We start from the raw sequence: 22,557 nt of genomic DNA on the forward strand, positions 1-22,557 counted from the left end.
AGTCAGGCTCCTCTCTGTACATGGAATTCTCCAGGCAAGAATACTGGAGTTGGTTGCCATTCCCTTCTCCAGGGGATCTTCCCAACGCAGGGATAGAACCCAGGTCTCCTGCATTGCAGGCAGATGCTTTACCATCTGAGCCACCAGGGAAGCCTGATTACATTGTTTAATGTAAGTTAAAAGAATTGATAGAAGACACATCTCAGTCTGGCAACTGATGCTAGTTATGCCTTAATATCCATTATCCCTTTCTTTTATAACAATAGAATCTTAGGTGGGTACATAACTACCCCACACAGCCTCCCTTGTAGCTAGGCATTATGATGGGACAAAGTCATATCATACTAAAAAAATATGAGAAATGGGTGCCATTAAACATAAAGAATCTGTCCTTTGACTTTTTCCTTCATCTTGTTATCTGAAATGTTGCTGGTTTTGCTACTGCACATACTGTGAGTGGACTGGATCTGATATGCATTTGATTAGATGAGAGACGGCTTCCCAACTTAATGAATGAGAATATGTGTGACTCATGAGGACAAATTATGTCTTCTATTTAACCAGTGTCCAGTACAAGCTCTGAAAACAACAAGATTATCCATCCTATTTTTAGAAATCGAGAGGATATATTAATATTGAAGTATACACACATGTTAAATATATTCTAGCGGGAATTATATACATTTACTCCAATATTCTTTATCATTTAAGATAATGTTTTAATAGAGAATGAGATCCATTTATAGGCTGCTTTGCCTGAGTTAAATCAGGAATCAACCTTCACATTTTAAATATTAAGCAAAATAAAAAATTGTATTTTTAAAGTACAATAAATAATGCACTTTGTTTAATTTCATAGCCTTAGGTAAGGTTTGATATAGTCTAACAGCTTGGACCACCACAAAAATGCATTAATTGGTACTATATCAGGAATGAGAATTCATCAATTCAAAAGGAAATTGATAGATATTACTCAAAATAGTCTTTATACTTAAAAACAAATACAAAGTACAACAGTGAAGCACATGCAGCATTCGTCCCAGGTGTTTTCAATGCTCAATAATAATTATGTATGCTATGTCATGCCTTCTATAGCAACAAATTCATTATTATTTTTATTATAATTCAGAATGGGTCAATCGCAAGCTGTTCTGTAAAAACAACATGCTATTAATAAGAAAAAAAAGACACTGGAGGCTGACTCAAGAGCAGCCTTTTATTCTGTGAATTCTAATATTTATGCTAAGCATGTCCTGTTCAGATATTTTTTTTAATGAAGGAAAATAAAAATTGAATTAAAGTTCTAGAGATGAAATACCATTTCTTGAAGAAAATCTTACACAGCTAGTTTGAGGACACCTATTTGAAATTATTTAGATTAAAAATCTGTCAGTAAAAAAATACCTGTACCTATGGTAATACAGAAAGAACTTTAAAATCTGTCACACATTTGCTTAAGAGAGCATACTGAGCACTTGTTTATATTTTGTTTTCCTTTAATGCACATACTCATTTATAGACAGACAAGCAGATTGTTGAATAAGTTGGTTTTCTGTCAATTAGCTGTGCATTAAAATGATGGAGAGTTATTAATAAACAAGTCTTGACACCAGGCAAATAATTCCTTTTCCTCTTTTTCCAATTCGTCGTCTGACAGTTCTTTAACTTTCACAATGTCAAAAGATGAGGCGGAGAAGACAACTGTCTCTTTCTGCTTTGCACCTGGTATGTCCATTTTTGGTTCCTAGGTAGAATTATAAATAAAAACGGAAAGTGTTTTATAGTTGGTTTCTACTATTTTATGTTTTCATATTTGACTGTTCATACTTAACCTCATCTGAAAAAAATTTATAGCAGATTTTTAAAAAACTATTAAGGAAACATGAATACATGTTCATTGAAAATACTCTTGCAACTAAGTATACTGAAGCTGACTTTCCACACTATAGCTCTTAATAAGTGTAGATAGAAATGACTTCCATTTTGAGAAACGCACCATTAGAGATGTGCTGAATCAACAGTGTCAATATACAGAAACAATTGGGCTTTTTGCCAACTCATGCTGATGTGGAGCCAAAATGGCTGGTATTTATCAGAATAGCTACTCGTATAAGAATTTTTAAAACATGTGTTACCAAGAGGAATGTAGCTTTATATCATCTAAAGTATATACCAAATGTATGTTTCATTTGTGAACTTGTAGATTAGGAAAATTCTACTTAAGGAAGTAGAATTACCTACAGTTTGAATATTGTCCAAAACAATGAATTCAGTACAAGTTAAACTTACAGACCCCAGAGAAGCATTTTTTTCTTTAGCCGTCTTATAGGCTCTTTTCATTTTTTCAACTTTCATTAGAGCTTGTTTGGATCGACGACCCAGATGCCTACTTTGACTTTGCTGTTGGTAGGGCCGATATAAAGGTTGAAGACTTGATAAGGATAAAGGGGACCTAGAAAATATTTGTAGTATAGACAGAAAAAATTGCACAAAATAAAATTTACATGTAAAACAAGTTCCAACTTTTATTAAAGCACACTTTAGCAACTATATCATAAACCTCAGTGCTTGGAGCAATATTGCATGTAAGTACTTAGGCCAAAGTTATCATTTCTGCTTGAGTTACACAGCATAGTTCTTTCCCACTTATGAAGGTGTATGCTGATGCTCCTGCTTAGTCGCTTTAGTCATGTCCCGACTCTGTGCGACCCTATGGACAGCAGCCTGCCAGGCTCCTCTGTCTATGAGATTCTCTAGGCAAGAGTACTAGAATGGGTTGCCATGCCCTCCTCCAGGGGATCTTCCCAACCCAGGGATCAAATCTGAGTCTCCTGCATTGCAGGCAGATTCTTTACCGCTGAGCCACCAGGGAAGCCCATGAAAGTGTATAGACGATGTTTATGATGATGATAATGAAAATTACAAAATGTGATATAAATTTAAAATCAGTTTTCCTGGAAAATACCGTGTAATAGCCATTTGACTCTTTAAAAAATATATACTATATATGAACACCAACAAGTATTAAATTTCATAATGGCTGAAACAAAGTTGTTTGTATCAGTGTTGGAACCAGACATGGTTGGTGCCATGCTCTTAGTTCCCTTGGCCATAGGGCACATAGACCCAACTTCCAACTGTCAGCATTGGCTTCATTTACTTATGAAAACAAGAGCCCATGTGCAGAGAAAGTGTCCCAGAATTAATACCTCCCCTCCTAAGTTACGATTTCCTTGGTGGCTCAGACGGTAAAGCGTCTGCCTACAATGCGGGAGACACAGGTTCAATCCCTGGGTCTGGAAGAGCTCCTGGAGAAGGAAATGGCAACCCACTCCAGTATTCTTGCCTGGAAAATCCCATGGACGGAGGAGCCTGGTAGGCTATAGTCAGTCCGTGGGATTGCAAAGAGTCGGACACGACTGAGTGACTTCACTTTCTTTTCTCCTAAGTTACCCTTCACCAGTGACTGATGGGTGTTGGTGTATAAATATCCCAACTCCCTTCCCCTCAGTGGGATAACTTGAGTTGCATGTTCGACACTGGCTAGGACATTCCCAGGAAGGATTAAGCCCGTTACCCACGGTAACAACTTGATTGCTAACACACACTGTTTTGGCTGCCGGCCCTTCCCTGTTTAACTTCTCTACCCCTTGAAGTGACTTAGCACAACACCCCCTCTCATCAATGGTTCCTGGGATCACCTCCGAAATAAACTACTCATACTCAAATCCTTACCTCAGGGTTTGCTTCTGGGAGATCCCAAACTAAGACTGCATTCAAAGGAGTCTTTATGAAAGTACTTTCCCCTCTTCAGTTGATTTAGAATTTGGTTACTTATTTGGCTTTTTAAGTGACTCATTCTTGGATAATCAGTAGCATGAGTCTAAATAGCAGGGAGCCTACAGTTATATATGGTGGCAGAGAAAATTACATCATTTATTTGACCTTGGTGGTAATAGAGTTAAGTCCCCTATTCAGTGCTTATATGGGTAAGTTAGAGAAAATCTATTTCACGATGACAGACTGCACCCTACACTAGGCCATCTGTCTGGCAAATGTACAGCCTTGATCATAAAATAAATGGGATAAATCATGTTACTGGGTCAACACCCACTCATCTCTACTCCTGGAAAAAACCCAATGTGTTTGCCTGACAGTGGGTCACCAGTGTCTTTTCATGTACTAAAGCAGTATTTTTCATTTCAAATATGGCTGTGTGAAAAGAGACTACCAACAGGTCCTCTTCAATCTTATTATTTTCTGTTTCTTAAGAAAAAAAGCTTAATTTGTAAACAAGATGGGCTAGGTGAGATTTGGTAATGGAAAGAAAAAAAGAATATAATTGGTGTAGTCATAGTCTGTCCATGTTGTTTCAGATCATAATACAGTCTATTTTGCTACGACACGTTTTTCTATAATGTGAACTGGCTCACATGTTACTGGTAAAGGGAATAATGTCACTGCAATTTATATGCAATTTATCCTCTGCAAAGGGAGCCAGAATAGCAAGACTAGAATTATAACCTTCAGCAGAAAAGGAAAATGTTTTCCTCTGTGCAGCATGGGAAATGAGAGCCCTTTTGGTTGCATTTATGAAAATAACAATAACACTGGCACCTAGCGCTCTCTCCCCAGAGAGCCCCCCAAACACTCACAATCTACCCTTACTGCCCTCCACCCTACTTTCTGCCTTGTGTGGTTCCTGGTTTGTGGCAGGTCTCACTGCTTCTCATCTCTACTTAAAAGGTCACCACACTGGTCCAGCGCTCCACTTCCATCTGCACTGTCTCAGTGCCCACTACTTCCTCTAATTAAAGGGTCACCAGTATTTTCACTTTACATTTTTGATATTTGCTCTGGTGGCCTGTCTGGTGGTACAAGTTATCGCCCCAGGTACCAAATGGCCTTTTTGCTAGTGCTCTGTTTACAAAGTTGCATAAAATTTGAGCAATCTGCCCCAACCCATTTTTTCTCACATGCTCTGTTATTATCTTTCCTGAGCTATTTGGGAGAATGTGAAAATTTCCAGAAATTCCCCTAGTACTGTAACTCCAGTGAAGTACCACTTTTACCTAACTTCAGAAACAATCCGTAGCTGGTGCTGATGCATCTCTTCTGTTTTTGGTCTTTGTAATAGATACTTCATTTCTTTTTTTAGACGGTTTGAGATTATTCCAGACTCGGCATAATCAACTATGTCATACATTATCATTGTCCTGGGAATGTTTTCGAGGCTTAATCTTCGCCAATAGTTATTTCTGCCACCAGAAGATGCAGGGATCTCATCCAGATGACTGGAATACTATATGAAAAACAACCAAGCATGACTGGCTGTGGTGCTCTAGAAGTTTTTAGACACATTTCCCAAGAATCCAGTCAAATGCTACTTCATCCAAAAAGCATTCCCTGACCCCATCTCTGGACTGTATTGAGATCGCTCTTCTATGCTCTTATTACTGACTACTCAATGTTCTAGCTACCTGTGTATGTTTTAGCTCCCCTGCTGTGACAAGGCAGGATCCCTGTCATACGGCATTGTGCACATAGTACCACACTCGCTGAATATTTATTTAATGCATAAACACTAAATCTTTAAGGTAAATATAACTCAGATAAAATTGAAAATAGTGGTATGATCTACATACCTGGCAATGCTTGTTTATGACATACTTGCATTGAAAGCACAAACCTTTTGAGAAGCAATTAGTTCACCTCTGGTGCTAAGTGGCAAATTTCACTATTTTCATGTGGAGTATTTGTAGAAATTCCACTTTTCTTTTTTTACATTTAAAATATCAAATTAGGAATTTAAAATGTATATATAATCAATTCAACCTTATAAATGTTCATTTAAGAGACAGGAATAGGGCAGGAGAAACAACTATGCTAGGCATTTAGGGTATCTCTCTCACACACACATATCTTCTCTCTCTCTTGCATTCTCTAACTCACACACATACAAGCAGTCCTCCCTTTGCATCATTTAGGCTTGCACAAATTCCAATTATCACCATTTAGCAAAATAAGCTCAGTCCTTCAACAACACAGTTCAAATTTCACCTACCACAGTATAGCTGAATTAAATGCATAAAGTACAAACTCTGTTGCTAGCTCTTCAGTGTATAGATTACCACAGAAATAATAGATGTGTGTGGTGGTAGACAACAAATCATGTCACTTCTTTCAAAGTGTGTCAGTAATTGGACACTGTGGATCTGCTTTTTAGTTCACAGACAGACAGCAAAGTATGTAACTGTGTTGTCTCTTTGTCTCCCAGTGATAAACCCATGTGACATTTTACCAATAAAGATAATCAAAAGAGGGAACAGTCCAACAAAGAAACAAAAAGTGATAAAGCTGGAAGTGAAATTCAAATGAAATGTAAACAGAGTTCTAGAAGAAACAGGTGACCATGGAGATGTTGATACTTTCATCATTCAAGAGACTGCAGCTAGGCTGCTAGAGGGACTTAGTGAAAGTGAACTTATCAACATAGATGGGGAAAATGGAAATGATGGAAAGGGTAAAGTTTTCTTAGAGGAAGTAATGTTGGCAAAAAAGAAACTTCATATTAAAGGAGCTCTGAAATATTTCAGAACGTTTGAAGTACAAAGTATAGGGAATTCCCTGGTGGTCCACTAGTTAAGACTTCGTGCTCTCACTACCAGGAACCCGGTTTTGATCCCTCATCAGGGAACTAAGACCCTGCAAGCCAGGTGGAGAAAAAAAGTACAAGGGGTAAAATGTTGGCGGGTGATGCAAACTCAGGAGTATGACAATTTTCCAGGGCATAGAGAAGATGCTCACTCCTTATTGTAAATTGTATGAGAATAAGGCGGCAAGCACTGTTTAAATTACTCTTGATAAACTAGCTTTTTTACAGATTTTTTGAGAGTCACATCTCTTATAATTCACCAGTTTAAAGTGTATAATTCAATGGTTTTTAGTATATTTTAAATGATAAGCTTTTTACAAAGAAGTAAAACATTTTAAATTCTGAATGTTTCTAATGTTTTAAATTATAGTGTACTAAATAAATGTTTTGCTTTTTTCATTTTCCTAGATAATTATAACAGAGAGTAAGGGAGTTTTTAATGTTTTGATAAGGTTTTTTTAGAGGCACAGAACAATCACGATTTTTCCCATTGATGATTAAGTTTGGTCTGCATGGTTTCAGCTTTCATGGTCATTTTTATGACCCTGTACTACCATGCAAAGTGAGGACTGCCTGTACATTTTATTTCCTGAGAGTGGAATGGCAAAATGGGTAAACATCTCAGACCTGTCAATGATTTGCTCTGTACTTATTAACTATATGACCTTGGGAAAGTTTTAAAAAATCTCATTAAGCTCCATCTTTCTCATCTTTTAAAGGGTCACAAAATTTACAAACTTGAAGGTTAAAGGAGATAATATGTATTTAAAGAGCTAGAAACAAGGCTGTGTCCATAAAGGGCTCAATAAATGCCAGCAATCATCACATCTCTTTCAGTGTCTATCTGGGAACTTCTTTCTGTGACATCAGTCCTTGGCATAGTCACAATCTGCAAGTATGTGACCCACATCATTCACAAAGACAGTTGACATCCCCAAGCTCTACTTCTTCCCTGGTTCAGTTCTCTAATCTTCCAGGTTAGGGCTCTAAAAGAAAGAAAACACAACTGGGAGTCTCTAAAGCACTGTATTAATTTCATGTTTCACATGGAAGCAACTGAGTGAATAGTTAAGGCCATACATTACTATTATTATTACTAGCTAGAATTTTGGGATCCCTTGTTTCTTTAGAACTTATAAAACAGGGGTTATAATAGTATCTACTTCTTAGGGTTCTTATGAGAATAGGAGTTAGTATTACATCAACATTTGCTATTATTACTATTCAGGTTTCTAGTTTAAGTTCCCTGATTCAGCACTGCTGTCAGACCAGTTATGCAAACCAGAAACGTACGAGCCATGTTGGACACCTTCTTTTAGCTTACTTCTCTGTTCCCAAGGCCCACTGCTTTTATTCCCTAATTATCTTCTGCATCTCCAGCTTCACTGCCCTAAACCAAGATACCACCATCTCTCCTAAAATGCTGCAGGAACCTCCATCAAGGAGGCAGTTCTTGCTGTCCTCTAATACTTTATCTACATTGCAGCCAGACAGATCTCTTCAAGTATTAGATTAGATCACCTCATTTCCTAAGATACTGTACCAGCTTCTCACTGCATACAGAATCAAGGAAAAAAATAAACACCTTACTATGGTCAAAAGCCCTGTATGATGATCTTCTGCCAGCCCTCCAGGCTGACAGCCCTCCACACCTTCTGTGCCCTCCCTTCTCCAGGCCCACAAACTCTCTTTCAGGTCGTGCAGTTCATCCTACCAGAGCCTTGCCTGGGGTACATGACCTTGAGGCTGTGACGCATTGTTGATTGCTTGCCTATCAACCATTCCCCAACTCCCTCATGGAGCCCTGGTTTATTTATTTATTTATTTTTCATGTACAGAACAGACATAAGCTCTGGGAAGGAAGGCCCCAGCATACGAACCGTGATTGTCCTACATCAATTATGGGAAAATGATCCCATTTCCCTTTACAGTGATTGGTTTAGGGGGAGCATGTGATCCAGTTCTGACTAAGAAGATCTGAGAATCTGAGAAGAAGTCTGCTGGGGGATTCTGGGAAAGATTTTTCTTCTTGAGATAAAGACGAAAAGATGCTGAGTCTTCTTCCTGCCTTTGAGTATAGTTGAGAATGTGCTAGTCATCTTGTCACTGTGTGAAGGAAGCTGAAAGGACTGTAGAGAAGCTGACTAAGAACCCTGATATCCTGGAGTTGTGGCACTAGCTAGTCCATGATGCTCCTGTCCAGGGACGTTCTAATGTGGGAAAATAAATGTCCTTCATTGTTTAAGCCTCTTGTGGTTGCAGATATTCTGTTACTTGTAGCAGAAAGCACCCAAACAATAATAGATCCCTTCCTTACTAGGTCAAATCTCCATCATGTACTCTTTTTAGCACCATGCATTTATTTTTTATTTTTCAATTTTTTGTATTGAGATAAAAATTCACATAAACTTTACCATTTTAAAGTATAAAATTCAGAGTGTGTAGTAAATTTATGATATATATCACTACTAATTCCAAAATATTTCCATCACTCCCAAAAGAAACCCCACATTCCTTAGCTATTACTCCTCAGACACAATAAACCACATATTATATGATTCCATTAATATGAAACATTCAGAATAGGCAAATTCAGAGAGATGGAAAGCAGATTAGTGGTTGGTAGGGGCTGGAGTGAAGGGGGAATGGGGGAATCCACTTAATGCATGTGAGGTTTCCTTTGGGGTGACAAAAAGGTTCTTAAACTAGATGGTAGTGATGTTTGCACTACACTATGATTGTACTTAATGCCATTGAATAGTACACTTTAAAACAGCACATTTTGCATTTGGAGAAAAGTCTAGGGTGGTAAGTGAACCTGTAACTTCTATACATGACATTACTATTTTTTTAAAAAGTATCTATTGGTTTATCTGCCTAGTGAGTTTATGCAACTATTTCTTTTTTGTTATTATCCTTTCTTGTATAAAAATAAAATAATAATAAATCTGAAAAAATAGCACATTTTATATTGTGTGTATTTTACCACAATAAACTAATGTATGATTCTTACTTCCTGAAAGATAGGGTCACGAGGCTTATTTTGCTGTTGTTTGTTTTCAATATCCAAATCTAAATTTCTTACTTGCATGTAATCTTTCAGGGTGACAATATCTATGTCATCAGTTATTTTGAACTTCTGGAAAAGACGTTCATCTTCCTTAATTTGATGATAAAATTTCTTTTTCCCCATTATTTTGTAAGCATCAGCCTCAGCCTATAAAGAGAAAAGATTTACTTTTAAAATACTAGTATAATAGCAATAACTATCAGCACACCTTTTACATATATTTGAGACAAATCCATCAAATATTGTTCCTTTCTTCTAGTAACTTGCTGTTCAACAAAAAGACTGTATTTACACAGAAAAGATTATGTAGATTTTTAAACCACTTAAAATCTGTTTCCATAACCATATCTACATAGTTTTCAAATGCAGCGAGAGGAGTAGCAGAGTCTACAGTCCCCAGAGGACCAGTCTTTTTTTTTAATCTGTTTTTCCCCCTTAAAAAAACATTATTTTCCTTTAAAAAGCAAAACAAACCTCTAACGTCATTCATGCTGTCAATGCAGAGAAAGCCTATCTGGTTATTAAACAAGTTGCCCTAGGAACTGCAATGAAAGGTACCGGGGCCAGTTCTCTTTTATGTGGTAGTTAATACATCGCCCCCAAACGGAAACATGTACGCTTCAGAGTGCTCAGACCTCCCTCTCCTTCAGGCTCTTCTCGGTAGCTAAAGAGCAGCAAACAAAGGATTTTTTTCTCTCCCAAATGTCAACATTTTGTACTCAAGGAAAGACCTGAAAGTGCAGAGACAGAAGAACCACAGAAAACATGGAGGCTCAAATCCTGTCTAGCCATATTTGCTTCGTACCCTCTCACGTATACCTGTCCTTGTGCTAAGAGCTATACATAGACTGTGAATAGAGACTTCAGCGCTCTCCACCCTCCTCCCTACCCCGCCATAAGTATGTGCTGACTCTTCTAATACATATTTATATTACATATCCATGCTTCTGGCCACAGAGATTATGCTTATGTGAAGGGAGAGTGGCATAGATGAAAATTCAAGCATCGTTAGATTCCAGATCAGTTTCTTTTTTCCTTTGTATCTCAGAATGTGATACTGTGAAAGTGTGGGAACTCTGTTTTCCTGCTGACATTAGGCTACAGAATAGAGATAGGATTGAAACTCAGAATCTCTGTTCTTTTTACTTACACAAAATAACAGGAAGCCTTAATGTATTTCTTATTCCCATTCTCATTTTTGTTATCCAGAATATTTCCTATGTATTTCTTTATTTAAATTGCAAAGTGTAGAACACAGACACATGGGGAAAATGAAAGAAAATATTCAAATGGTTGTCGTTTGATTCCAAATGCACTAAATCAAAGGCATAGAAACAGTTTACTAAAAATGTGACGGAACCTTCCTTTAGGAAGATCATTTTTGTTTTCCCTTTCATTAGTTTTCTTAAACACTATGCATCTAAAGAAAAGGCAGTATATTGGCACGTATCTCCATTATGCTTTCTTGCAGTTTCCTGTGGGTTCTAATTCTCATCCCCACAACGACACTAAAGGTAAAAGCAAATAGCTGTATACTGAACAGGTCTGAACATCATATAATTTCTGCCTTGAGAATTTCTTTAGTAGATATAACTATATTTTACTTTAATTCAGGTTACTTAGAAAAGGTATTTCTGGGACTTCTCTGGCTAAGATTCTGTGCTCCCAAGGCAGGGGGCTCAGGTTCGATCCCTTGTCAGGGAACTAGATCCCACATGTCGCAACTAAGACCCAGTGCAGCCAAATAAGTAAACACATATTTTAAAAAGAGAGAAAAAGTATTTCTTGTCAGTTCCTCCCTACTCTACTCCACTCAGCCACCACCACCAATCTCTCTGAGTCCCAGTTTCCTTATTCGTACGGCAGCTCAGCTGTGTGGCTCAGGTGTGTCAAGCCCATTTCAGTCTCTCAGCCAAAAAACCCTGGTGCCTGGCAGCACAGGGCAGGCTTGTTGCCCAGCTGTGTCAGGGGTTTGAAAAAAGTTTGCCCTCCAGTGGCCAAGATGTTCTGTCTCAGACATTGGCTGTCTATGGCCAGGTTCAGAAAGTCCTTCTGGGTAGGAAAGGATGGGAATGAAGAGAGAAGGAAGAAAGGAGAAAAGAAAGGGGTAAAACTAGGCAAGGATTCCACAAGAGCAGCTAATCAAGACTAGAATTCTAGAGGCAGGTTCCATTCTTAGTGGGTGACTCAAAGGGTCAGAGGGCTGTTGTTTTTGTTGTTTTTTAGTTCCTAAGTTATGTCTGACTCTTTTGCGTCCCCATGGACTGTAGCCCGCCAGGCTTCTCTGTCCAAGAGATTTCCCAGGCAAGAATACTGCAGTGGGTTGCCATTTCCTTCTCCAGGGCATCTTCCTGACCCAGGGATTGAACTCGAGTCTCCTGCATTGGCAGGCAGATTCTTTACCACTGAGCCACCAGGGAAGCCCAGGTCAGAGGGGGGCATCTCTAAATTCGATACCTCTCCTGGTAGCTAGCATAGCTGTGGTCCAGAAGCCCCCACAGCCTTGTGGCTACTTGCTGGCCAAGATCTACAGTTGGGCTTGTTAAGTTACTCTCATATCTCAAGTCACTTCCCTCCCTGGCTGGAACCTCTCACTCATGAAGGTAGTAATAAATGCTCAGGAACAGGGTATCTTGGTTTATAAAAGTTCAATTATATATAAGCTCAGAATTAATAAAGCCACCATCACTACTAACATTGCTTCAACCCTGAAGTGTGCACAGTAGGGTGGAACATTGTTTCAACCCTGAAGTGTGCACAGTACCGTGGAAATATGAAGTGTTCAAGTCTCAGTTCTGGCTCTGACAAGCCTCTCCAAGTTCCAGCTTCCACACAGGAAAAATGGGAATGACACGTACCTTATCAGAGTTATCAGGGGGCCACATAAGAAAACATATTTAGTAGGGTTCCTGACTCAGAAGTGGTTAATAACATGGCTCTGGAGTCAGGCTCACTTGGTCTTGATGTCAGTTCCTTCACTTTGTAGTTGTGAGACCTTAGGCAAGTTACTTAATCTTTTAAAAAATGAAGACAGTAACAGAATCTATGTTCTAGAATTTATGAGAATTAAATGATAATGTGCTAAAAATGTTTAACATCATACTTGATGGTGCTCAATAAGGGCAGCTATTACTAACGATGTTTTTCCCTTTTACATAAACATTTAATCCTCAAAAAGAACAGGGATTTTCAATTTAACAATTGCTGGATGTTAAGGAATTGTCAACTACCCAGAGGTGTCTAGGTCATGGGGGAGGGCACCTTTATGACAGTGCTTGTCAAACTATATTGTGCCTAGAATCACCTGGGGGTCCTGTTAAAATGTACTTGTTGATTCAGCAGGAGTGAGGTGGGGCCTGAGAGCCTGCGTTTCTAATAAGCTCCAGGGAATGCCATTGCTGCAGGTCTGCAGATTATACTTTATTTTATATTTAGTTTTAAAAACTTTTTTTGGTTTTTGTATAGTTTCCTTTGTTTGCAGACCACAGTTTGAGTAGCAAGGCTTTAGAATGTTCTAAATATAGTTGGTTGACTACTATATGACAACCCTGTGTAGATAAGCATTGCTCTGGAAATAGATCACTGAAGTAGGTAAATGAAATTAGATCTTTTTTATACACATGACTATTCAATTGTTCTGGCACCATTTAAACTACCTTCAAACCTTTGATAAAAATCAACTGATTATATATGTGTGGGTCTATTTTTGAATTATCTTTTCTGTTTCATTGATCTACATGTTTGTCTTTTTGCCATCATTATAGCGTCAGGATTACTGTAGTGTTTTAAGTCTTGAAATCAGGCAGGGTAAACTGTCTACTTTTGTTTTTCTTCTCTAAAGTAGTTTAGGCTATTCTATATCCTTTCGTTTGTTTTTGCTTTTGTGTATGACAGTGTGTTTGTAAATACATGAGAAAGGCGGCTGGAAAATCATAAGGAAATCAAACTAGAAATGGATATAAGAACGAGGGAAAAGATGGAACAACAAAAAAGAATTGGTGAAACTCCCCTCCTTCATAAATGAACTGAAATTAAACATCTGAATGGACTAAAACTGACTTACTTCTTTTACATTAAGAAATAATAAAGTTGCAGCAGTTTGCTCAAGACATAGTGTCTATTATACATTCAAAGAGCAAAATAATTCAGTGACCTTAAAGTCACTGAAATTTCCATTTCTACAGGTTTTCTATTAACTATGAATCCAAGTAGTGCCAGAGTTTGTTTTGAAGCTGAACTAAAGGGTAAAAGGAACCCTAAACTGTTCTTTTCAAGTTGGGTATGTTCTGACCATTTACAAGCCTTTATAATATTTAGTGAAAAAAGCTGAATAGTATAATCTCATTTAAAAATAAGAATAAAAATTTTGGCAATATATTTATATTTTTTATGGAAAAAATGAAGGATACACAACAATTAACAGTGATCATCCCAGGTAAATGAAAGCTGCAGCACAAAGAAGAAAGGTATATTTTCCTTTGTAAAGAAATCTCTGTGCTATTTCCTTTTTTCAACAGTTACTTTGTAATTAAAATAAATTTAAGTTACTGTACAGCATTTTTAATGCCTCGTAATATATGCACAGTGCTTTCCAGTCATGGGCTCCAAGCTTCTCATTTGCAGCAGCCTGGGCATAGGAGGGTCTGCTAGGAACTGCCTTGGGAAAACATAAGTTCCTGAAAAAGCCCCATTATATAACCTCAGAAAAGCAACAACTGATGACATTTTATAGGGACAATTATAAGCTTATTCTGTAGATATATGTGAATTTATGAATTCACATATATCTGGAATGAATTTATCTCTGGAATGGAGAATAAATATATATATACTTTTGCAATTGAAATCATTCTATTGATATATAAATGAACAAATATTAATGTTTCTGAAACACCATATTCCACATGAAACCACTAGTCCTTATGCTATATTTCTGAAGCCAAGCTAAATTTTCTCTGATATTGCCTGAGAAGACATACAAAAGCAGTCTCTTTTCCTTTCCTAATATTCTGCAGAGAATAAATGTTGCACATGCTGGATCTGGTCAGAAACTGCCAGGGTGTGTGGTCTTTTATTCTGAATACGTGCCAGTACTGATGATTTCAGGTGGGTCATACCTTTCATGTAAAATATTTCCAGAAGTCTACAAGAAAATAACCTTTGATATATGGTTTATAAAAGGCTAAATATGAAAATGTACCCTTTTAAAAAAATCAATTGTAATGTAGTCATGTATAAGGGTCAAAGGAATAAAACTTATGTTGTAGATCCTTGCTATTAAAAATATGGTCTAGGGACTTCCCTGGTGGTCCAGTGGTTAAGAATCCGCCTTGCGATGCTGGAGACACAGGTTTAATCCTGGGTAGAACTAAGATCCCACATGCCTTGGAGCAACTAAGCCTGAGTGTCACAACTAGAGAGTCAGTGGTACAACATGATCCCGAGTGCTGTAACTAAGACCCAGTGCAGCCAAAGAAATAAATATTTTTTAAAAAATGTGGTCCATGGATCAGCAGCAGTTGCAGCCCCTGGGAACGGGGTAGAAATTCAGAATCTCAGGCTTCATCCCAGATAGACTGAATCAGAAACTGTATTTTAACAAGATCAGGTGAGTCCTATGCTGTAGACACAATTGTGATGAATATTCATGAAAGTAAGAAGTGTAAGAACTCATGTAAAAAAGGCTAAATATTTTAAAAGTTCCTTTTCAATACTCTAGCACACTTTTTCTAAACAGGCTACCAGAATCAAAGAGGCAATGATAAAAATACCATTAAAACAAAATTGCATCAAATGTTCTGCACAATTAAAAATAAAAATATTTAACAATATAATTAAATTGTCATAACAAACATAATAAACATTATTAATATAATTAATAATAAAACTCCTGACCAATAAGTCACTGTAATTCATTATTAACAAACCAAAATTTTCATACAAAGAAAACTGATGGGTATTTTCTAGGTCCTTATGCAAGTACTTCATTTCAAATATTTTTTTAGCTAATAAGCAAAGACACTTTGGAACATGATGCTTAAAAAATACTACCTGCCTGCTGGGCTGTTTAATGGTGAAATAATGTAGTCTGTATACTTTGAATGCAATTTAGATATCACAGAGATGTTAAGAAGCTAAATTAACACAAACTCTACATCATGAAACATCACCTCACTTGACGGCTTTAAAAATTTTTTTCCGCTGAAATACTTATAACCATGGCCTTCAGTGTGAAGAAAAATTTTAAATACGATGAAAGGTGGAAATATTTCGCCACTAAATCTGAAATAAAGACCAAAATTAGTCATTTGGTATCAGACTTGGGACTCAGTTACTTATCCCTCTTGTACTTAGGATCATTCACATAGTTTCTTACATGCAGGTTAAAAGCTATACCAGAGCATGAAAAGAACTAGCAATGAAACAGATCACAAAGGATGAAAGAGCCCCACTTTGGCATGTGTGCTCACCACTAGTCTCATATGTGTGTCAGACTGAACACATCATAGGAGATGAGAGCTACTCTCAAGGCAACTTTTGGCCTGAGAGAGTCATGCCTTGGCTTCTTCACGTAATAAATGTAAATAAGAAGAAGACAATTTGTAATTATAACGTGAGAAGTCATGAGGACTTAAGAAAATAAATTTCTAAGATTTCTTCATACTAAGTACTTCTTGAAATGAATCTGCATAAAAAATTTACCTGAATCTAACTTTACACTTCATGCAAGGATCTTTAACAAGCTCAGCCTCTAAGGGGCTCACTTTCTTCAAAATTTCATGTGTCACATGATGTTCCTGAAATAGATGATGGTGCTATCAATGGAACACAGTACCCTGCCCAAGCACAATTTACTGAAAACAACACAGGAGGCATGGTAAAGTGAAATTACACCAGACTTGGTATTCTAAAGATCTGAGTTCTAGTCTTGGCTCCCTCATTTATCATCTGTGTCACCTTGAGTCACTACTTTATCCCTTTGGCCTCCAAATTTGGGTATGTATCCCTCCTTGAGATCCCAGGCACTGTTCTTTCCCTAAGACAGCACTTTTCACAATGTGCTGTAACTAACTATAAATGTGTGTGTGTTTCCTACTAGATTGTAAGCTTCACGAAGGCAGGGGCCATGTATTTCTTTTTTACCGTTGTATTCCTAGTATCTAGTACAGTGCCTGAAACACAGCAGGTACTAAATAAGTATTTGATGTTGAGTGAATCACTGTAAAATGAGGATAATAATAGAAATGGTACTAGATTTTAAGCACCTTTTATATACCACACTATATTAGGTACGTTATACACATAAATATTTGAATATTATCATTCCCATTTTACAGATGAGCATGCTGAGGCTCTGGGAGTGTCTGAACCCATTCAAAGGCATAAACGTAGTAAGCAGAGAAACCAGGACTCAAACTTAGATCTGTTTAATTCTAAAGCCCCCATTTTCCCCGCCTATGACCCTGCCCAACCTTTATGCCTATGACAATCACATAAAAATGTACACTACAGGGCTTTTAAAATGACAAAGCATCATTAATGTAAGGTATTGCAGTAACTTGAAGTGCTAGGGTAACATTAAAAAAGAATTAATTTCTTTTTTTCTGTTACTAAAAGAGTCTAAAATTATGACAAACCAGCATTACAATAATTAAATACATGTTCCACATGTGAAGACAACAGACAGTGGACCTGAAATGTCACAGGTTTACCTGAGTGGGTTTTCTCTGAGGCATTATGCTTTTGCTGACATCAGAAATGGGTCTGTAGGTCAGATGGTGAGAAAGTGTACACATTTCTCAGCGTTTATCATTTTTTTCAGGACTGCTAAAATTCCCTTAATGTGACTATTACTAATTATAGACTACTGTAATCACAGGTGATTTTATTAGGAGAATATTAGGTACTATATGAAAGAAGGCTTAATACTCTGCCAGGGTTGCCAGAGTTATTTCTTTGGGGAGTGGGGGGATGTGTACCTTTTTGTTTGTTGGTTTGTTTTTATTCAAATAGGACTATATTATTCATAATGTGCTGCACTTGCCTTGTTTACTAATGAGATATTTTAGCTACTTTCTATTGCAGAATCATATGCAAGGCTGCAAGGCTTAACAGTATGAAAGTATCAACATTTATTTAACCAGTATCCTATCGATGGACATTATAGGATTTATTTTCTTTGCTGTTATAACAATACTGCAATGAAATTATATATATATTGTAGAATGGATTCCTAGAAGGGAAACTGCTGGGTGGACAGTTAAAGGCACTTTTAATTCAGAGATTTTTAGCATTGTAAGATCACTGTCTCACATCTTCAAATAAGGAATGGAATTTTAAAAAATCACATTGGTTTCAGAAAAAGAAACAACAGTTACTCAGGTTAAAAGCAAATCCATGTATACCCGTGGCTGATTCATGTTGATGTATGGCAAAAACCATCACAATATTATAAAGTAATTATCCTCCAATTAAAATAAATTAATTAATTTTAAAAAGTAAATCCAGAAATATTCATTCAGTGTTAACCAAAGAAGAAATCCCACAACCCTCTGCAATATGATTAGATTCAAAGAGAAGAGATTTTAAAAGGCTATATATTCTATCTTTATTTAACACACCTTTTACCTTGATAAGTAATTATATCTGTCAGAGCAAACAAAAAGCAAAATACATACCGCTGCACAAATTGTATGCTTAAGGAGTTGAAACACAATTTTGTCGAGATGAGATAACCAAGCTCTCTGTATTGTGTGAGCTGAAACATCTTTATTTCTGAGAGGAAACAAAAGAGCTTAAGATTTGTGAAGTAGTTTTCATTTTCCTAAAATCTTGGGGAACTCTGAATTTATGCTTCCTCCTCTTGCACCTCCCCCTGCCCCACCCTAAGTCTGACTTAATGAGGAACATTTGGATGTGGCAATTAGAACTGGTCATCTGTAGAATCTAGTCAGAATGAGGATACGAAATACTTGAAAATATTTCCCTCGAGATTAAAAAAAAAATCCTGGCTAAAACTTTATCATCAAAAAAAATGTGCTTTCTAAAAACATCCATGACCTAAAATGATTCCATTAGAGTTAGTTCTTAAAAACATTGTCCAACTAGTTCAAATGCTAAGAAAATAGAATGTAGAATATGTGAAGTTACAGGAGGCCCAATGTTCTTCTAGGAGCGGATGATCATGCCCTAGAAAAAGAAATTCCCTTCTCTGATCTTTGTTTGAGCCGGTCTCATCCCATTCAGGAGGTCAGAGCATCATTCTACTTTGATCATGTCCCAGCACTGGCAGATTGTAGGAATCTCACTCTCCAAGAACTGCCCCCTACAACCCTATCATTACCCCTCACAGGGTTACATGCAAAGAGAGGTACTCCTGTATAGTGTTGCTGCCGGCTGGCAAAGTGCAGTCTACTAGATATAGAGGAGAAAAGTCCTGAAGTATGGAAACAAACCCTTGAATAGTAGCTGATGCCATCTATTAACTTTCCGCAAATTGCTTACCTTCTTCCAGTTGCTACTTCCTCATTTACAAAATGTGGTAACAAGACGGCATCACAAGGTTGTGTTAAGATCAAAGAGATGTGTGTTAACATGCTTTGTCAATTATGAAATGCTATAATTATAATAATTATTATTCAATTCAAAAGTAATTTTAAAACACACAAAAAACCTCTCTAATTTACAAAACAAGAAGTCTTGGATGTTAGCTGGGTCAATACCATACGGAAACTGTCCAGTTGTAGAAGATGATAGAAGGCAAAAGATAGCTACTTACTGTTGTTTTTCCTTTGTCTTTACAGTATTTGACAAATGTGCTTTGTGACCTTTTCCCAAGCTTGGATTATCTGATTTTGGGACACCAGTAACTGGTATCTTCAGGGAATGACTCATTTTCCTCACAATGAAATACTCTGAAAGTATATAAGTTAAACATTTGAGGTCATACTCTATGTTATTACACTGTTTGGATGAGACTCAAGTTCCATATGATTGTTAGGCTAATTCCAGAGCCCCTGAAAAAGGAAGGTTTCATAGATCTCAATGTTACTTACATCCTTTGTGTGCTACAAGAATTATGAGGTATATAGGAAAGACAGTGGATCTACCCATAGCTTTTTAATTGCTCTCCTGGTCTCCAGTCTCTTCATCCTCCACACTGCAGCTGGAGTTAACTTCTCAGAGTAATAATCCAACCTTATCACTCTTCAACTTAAAATCCTTCAGGGACACCTCATTTCCTCCAAGCTAAAGTGCAGACTCCTTAGAATCGTGTGCAAGTCTTTTCACAATCTAGCCCCATTCTCTCTCTCTAATCTCAAAATACCAACTTTCCACTAGCATTCCTCTCTATACTCTGCAAGAATAAGAATTTCTTGCCAAAGTCAGTGTTTTACAACTCTGTGCTGATGATCATGCCATTTCCTCGACCTGAAACAACTTTCCTACCACCAGTAAACATCAATTCACCCTTCAAGATCCCATCTAAGTGATGCCTCTTCTCTGAAGTTTTCCATCATCTCCTTTTTACAGAACTACTCACTACTGTCTTCAAGGTCCCATAATACTGTATATGTTTTCCTTTCACAGTGCTTTTCATATGCACCATAATTTGATTTCTTGGCTGTCATTCCAACAAGTTGGTTGAAGGCAGGAGGCATCTTGCTATCCATGGAATCCCCAATGCACATCAGAGTGGAGGGTTTTTATATGCTTTCTAAAAACTTTTCATCCTGGTTTTATCATGGAATAGCTGTGAGACTTTGGGCAAGTCCCTTAACCTCTCAGTAACTCAGTTCCCTCTTTGGTAAAGTGAGAGGATGTGTAATAAGTGATCTGATTCCACCTCTGATTTTCTATCCTTTAACACATTACTCCAATTTGAAAGCAGCTCCCAAATTCGTAGTCACTGCTGAGTGTCTTGTACTAAACCAGGGTCTCTTAATCTTTTCTTTTGGTGCCATGGATCCCTATGGACAAACTCCTTCTAAGACCTACGTTTCTTAAAATACACAATATAAAATATATGGGATTATGAAAGACTCCAATTATATTGAAATTATTGTCAAAATATTTTCAGACAAAATTCTAGAAATGGGTCTTCTTTATGCATTAAATAATATGAGAGCTCTGTACTTGTGAAATGGCAATAAGCAGAAACAGTTTTTCAAGAAATTTGCTGTGACTGTAATGTGATATGAAAATACTGTTTTCTATTGATGACAAAGTCACAGGTACTGCTGATACTACTGTGGTTTGTTACCTACATATAATTGAAATAAATGCTAAAGTTCAGGTAGAGGTTTGGGAAAATAAAGTTGCAATTTTTTCCCAAGTTCACATACTCCCTGAATTAAGACTTCCTGCCCTAACTGATCCCTTATAAGTCACACTTTTATATACATATGACATTCCATTACTGAGGCAGAGCCTTCAGAGTCTCAATATTTCTCCTTAGAAATGGGGATGGGGATGGCTTGGAATACACTGATTTCTTGAGAAAGAGAAAAGCAGTCCTTAACATCCAGGAGCTGGCCTGGCATTCACAGCTGGGCTTAGGTGTTAACCCTGGCTTCCTACCACCACCTAACCCAGAGCAAAGCCCTGCTTCCTTGAACCTGCCCCCCCAAACACCCAACCAAAGCCCAAATCCTAGAATAAATCTTTCTAACACTCTCTCACTGAGATGCCCCACTGTTTCCCAAGGTGTGCGTTTTCCTAGCAGCTGCAAGAAACAAACCCAACTTGTTCAACTACACGTGTGTTCCTAGTGGTCTTTGGCTGGAGGGCAGGGACACAGCACCAGACAAATCCCCCAAATCTTCTAGATGCCTGCCTGGATGGGCTTACACTTGCTATGGGGTTAGATGTGAAATACAGAACGAAATATTATACGAAACACAACCCCATTATGAGCCACCATGACAGTTGTTGAGGTGAGATCACAGGCTTTAGAGCTCGACTAGGTAGATCTGGATCCTGACTTCCCACTTTCCTTCTCTGTGGCCTTGCACCTATTCTCTGTGCTTCAGTTTCTTCATCTACTAGATGCAGAATAATAACCGTGTCCACCCACTTGGGTTGTTGGAAAGAGAAGACAATATGTGTATGGAGTTTAGGTAAGAGACGGGCATAGAGTAAACGTTGTTGCTTGTTGCTATTCTTGTCAATAAGATAATTATTACCATTATTACTTATTTCTATTAGTATTAAGGGAACAACAATTGATTCCCAGTAAGAGACAGAAGCTTAAGTATTTTAAAGAAGAAAAAAAAAATTCAGGGTCTTTCGAGATGAAAGGATGTGGCAAATCAGTTTAAATTTAAAATCTTAAAACTGTCCCGCCCAGAGTGAAAAAAAAACAACCACACAAGTAAAAACCTTTTGTGAGGTAAATCCAGGACCCAGAGGTCGGCGGTTTGCGTCTGCGAGGCTTTCGATGCCGCCCGAGGCCTGACGAGCGCCCCCGCCTGGCGGCCTCCGCACACAGGATTCTCAGCCTACACCGCTGGGCGTCCAATCAACGCGGCGAAGGCCGATTCCTAGCGCGGCGCGGGCCGCGGCACCTCCCTCCTCGCGCCCCCGCGTGCGGCCCACACAGAGCTGGCGCTTTCCCGCCGCCTAGCAACCGCCGGCGCAGGGGCGGAGCCTCCGGAAGGCGGGGCTTGCGTTCGCTCGCCGCCTGAGGCGCCACGCGCTGCAGTTCAACAACGCGGTTTTCAGAACCCGGCTTCCGAGCTAAGCCTTGGCCGCACCGAATTGGCTGTACGGCCGTCACCCGCACCGCGGCCCATTGGCGGTCGGAAGAATCGGGCCCTAGCCGGCCGCCGTA

The 22,557-nt window shown here is 38.0% G+C and overlaps 1 protein-coding gene across 1 annotated transcript; it reads right to left on the reverse strand.

The window, feature by feature from the left end:
* Positions 1 to 1,478: 1,478 nt before the first annotated feature.
* CXHXorf58 (chromosome X CXorf58 homolog) lies at positions 1,479 to 22,519 on the reverse strand. Its single transcript, XM_081564111.1, has 11 exons — positions 22,481 to 22,519; positions 22,325 to 22,422; positions 22,107 to 22,225; positions 19,504 to 19,639; positions 18,404 to 18,500; positions 16,428 to 16,522; positions 15,896 to 16,007; positions 9,741 to 9,872; positions 5,073 to 5,302; positions 2,290 to 2,452; positions 1,479 to 1,744 (listed from the first exon to the last, which is right to left on the reverse strand). Exons 1-11 carry the CDS (start codon positions 22,517 to 22,519, stop codon positions 1,571 to 1,573), a joined length of 1,395 nt encoding a protein of 464 aa, XP_081420237.1. The 3' UTR covers positions 1,479 to 1,570.
* Positions 22,520 to 22,557: the final 38 nt, after the last annotated feature.

This window comes from Giraffa tippelskirchi, chromosome X (assembly GCF_054371585.1).
Source record: "Giraffa tippelskirchi isolate mGirTip1 chromosome X, T2T-mGirTip1v1.2.pri, whole genome shotgun sequence".
NCBI lineage: Eukaryota > Metazoa > Chordata > Mammalia > Artiodactyla > Giraffidae > Giraffa > Giraffa tippelskirchi.

What these genes read in the sequence shown, in the direction of transcription:
- CXHXorf58 (XM_081564111.1), bottom strand. Translation starts at nt 22,519, where the DNA reads ATGGGCCGCGGTGCGGGTGACGGCCGTACAGCCAATTCG. An exon ending in CTGGATTTACCTCACAAAAG is followed by an intron (nt 19,640 to 22,106) that starts GTTTTTACTTGT and finishes ATATACTTTCAG; the next exon opens with AGTATTTCATTGTGAGGAAA. An exon ending in CGGATTGTTTCTGAAGTTAG is followed by an intron (nt 2,453 to 5,072) that starts GTAAAAGTGGTA and finishes AATATTTTCTAG; the next exon opens with GTCCCCTTTATCCTTATCAA.